The 2085-nt window shown below is 34.1% G+C and overlaps 1 protein-coding gene across 1 annotated transcript in view; it reads right to left on the bottom strand.

Annotated features, from left to right (window-relative positions):
• Window positions 1-1718: 1718 nt before the first annotated feature.
• LOC122072985 (receptor-like cytosolic serine/threonine-protein kinase RBK1) overlaps window positions 1719-2085 on the bottom strand; it is a 7269-nt gene continuing 6902 nt past the window's right edge. Inside the window, exon 8 of the mRNA XM_042637446.1 lies at window positions 1719-2034. Coding sequence (XP_042493380.1) covers window positions 1879-2034 — 156 coding nt within the window. The 3' untranslated portion in view covers window positions 1719-1878. The remainder of the gene's footprint in view (window positions 2035-2085) is intronic.

Below are 2085 nucleotides of genomic sequence, written 5' to 3'. Positions count from 1 at the left end.
CCCCCCCCCCCCTTTTTCGTGGTCCAATACCATGACTAGCTTTTCAAAGTGAAAAGACTAATGCATGTGTATAGGGCATCTCGAGTAGGGTAATATATTAAATTTTAGATTTGTAGTTGGTACTGTATCATGGTTATAAAATCATGTTTAAGGAAGAGTATTTTACAGGAAAGCATAGTCCTAAATTTAATCTTTTTCTTTTTAAGGTTTTTATTTTCATTTTTATTTTTATTTTATGATTTTAAAGTTTTATCTTATTGCAAGGAAAATAAAAGGAAGAGAAGTGAAATTAAATCAGACATAAATTTTTTTTTTAAAAATTATGGCAATATTTGGCAATCAAAATTATGATGTCATTTTTAGGAAGAGTTTAAGGTATTATGATTAAAAAAAATCCTTTTAAAAATAAATTATTTCTTTTCTTTTCCCTTTCCTTTGCTTGTAAGTTGCACCTAGACGCAAACTAACCGGTGCATGCAAGGATGCCAACATACTTTCATCAACGATGCTGTACCAATTGTGCATTGACCATGGAGGAACATAATGAACAGCTCCAAAGTTGCTCCAAAAAAAAAAAAATTGAAAGAAGAAATACGTACACCCACTTTAAATAAAATTGAAAGAGGAAATATGTATACCCAGTTTAAATAAAATTGGGAAGAAGATGAGAGCTTGTGTATTGTGTGGAAATGGAAGAATAACCCTCCTATGTATAGGCCTTGGGTCCTTCACTCTATCAAAAATACCAAATAAAATAAAATCAAAGGCTCTCACACATAAATATGTGATAAAAAATAAAAAAACTAATCATTGACTTAGTCAACATATTAAACTATTTACCAATCATATCTTTAAATACATTCCTAAAAATGCAAGGTATTTGTAGTACTTAGCTTGGACAACCAAGGAGTGAAAATGGACAAGGATGTATCAAATAGAAAATAGAAAAAGAAAGTAAACAAATAAATAAAGAAAAGGACAGAAGGAATCTGCGCACTATACTAATGAGGGATTAGAAGATGGTATCATCCTTGTAGGGTCTACATGGTCAAAATAAAAGAGAGAGAGAGTGTGTGTCGATGTGACCCTACCATTTACCATGTGAGAGGATTATTAAAAAATAGTGCAAAGGTCAATATAGGTATCTTTTCGGACCATATTTAACTCTTTTATGTGGTGTTTCTTGTCTAAGTGTAACCAATGACAAAAAAACGTCCAACCATTGCCGTCAAGAAGGAATCGTTTGAGGTGACAGAGAAGTCATTTCAGGAAAAGTAAGGAGAGAGATAAACACGAGAGTTTGATTGTCCCAATTTTTTTTATCTTAAAATATTAAATAAAGCGAGATGCTCCAAATGGACTACACTAGCACATTCTTTGTATATATCTCTCCTCCATGGAATGTCCTCTCTACCCAAAAAAGATAAAAAAAACTTTTGATATGAACCACCTGACCTTCTATTGGGCGTGAGCATGACAACTACAACCATGTGGGGGTTCATTGAATACAGAACCTCAAAACAAAAGTAGAGCGGTAGAAGATAGAGTGAGAGAAACGCTGGTGGTGGCATCTCTTTTTGAAAATGAAATCCTTCACAAGTAAACCAGCTTTTGCTTTCATTTCACGTTCTCCAATCCAAACACAAGGCCTAAACTAAATTACTTGTGAAGGATTTCATTTTCAAAGAGAGATTTGCCTTTTAAAAAAGACTAGTAGGTGAACACCGAACATGACCCCTTTCTTTGTGCGTGGAATGAACATGGCCCATTTAAAAGTATACAACTTATGCTATACCAAGATGGATTATGGACTTCTCCATATTGATTAAGGGAGGTGAAAAGACTAAGAAGGACAGCAAATCACATCACAAACAAACACTATTCTAATGCAAGTTGCATGTGGCGGTTGAGGTCATTGAGGTAATTAGAACAAGTATAATCATCCGAATCACAGGAATATTCCAAAAGGAGTGGCTTTGTTTCTCTTCCACTCACTTCCATTGCTGCATCCTCACCCCTCAACTGCTGCAAAATCTGCAGAATTCATAGACAACAACTATTATAAATTGAGAGATAGTTTGGGGG

The sequence above is a fragment of the Macadamia integrifolia genome, chromosome 3, assembly GCF_013358625.1.
Source record: "Macadamia integrifolia cultivar HAES 741 chromosome 3, SCU_Mint_v3, whole genome shotgun sequence".
NCBI lineage: Eukaryota > Viridiplantae > Streptophyta > Magnoliopsida > Proteales > Proteaceae > Macadamia > Macadamia integrifolia.
The sequence above is the reverse complement of the archived record's forward strand: the minus strand, read 5'-3'. Positions and strand labels throughout refer to the sequence as shown.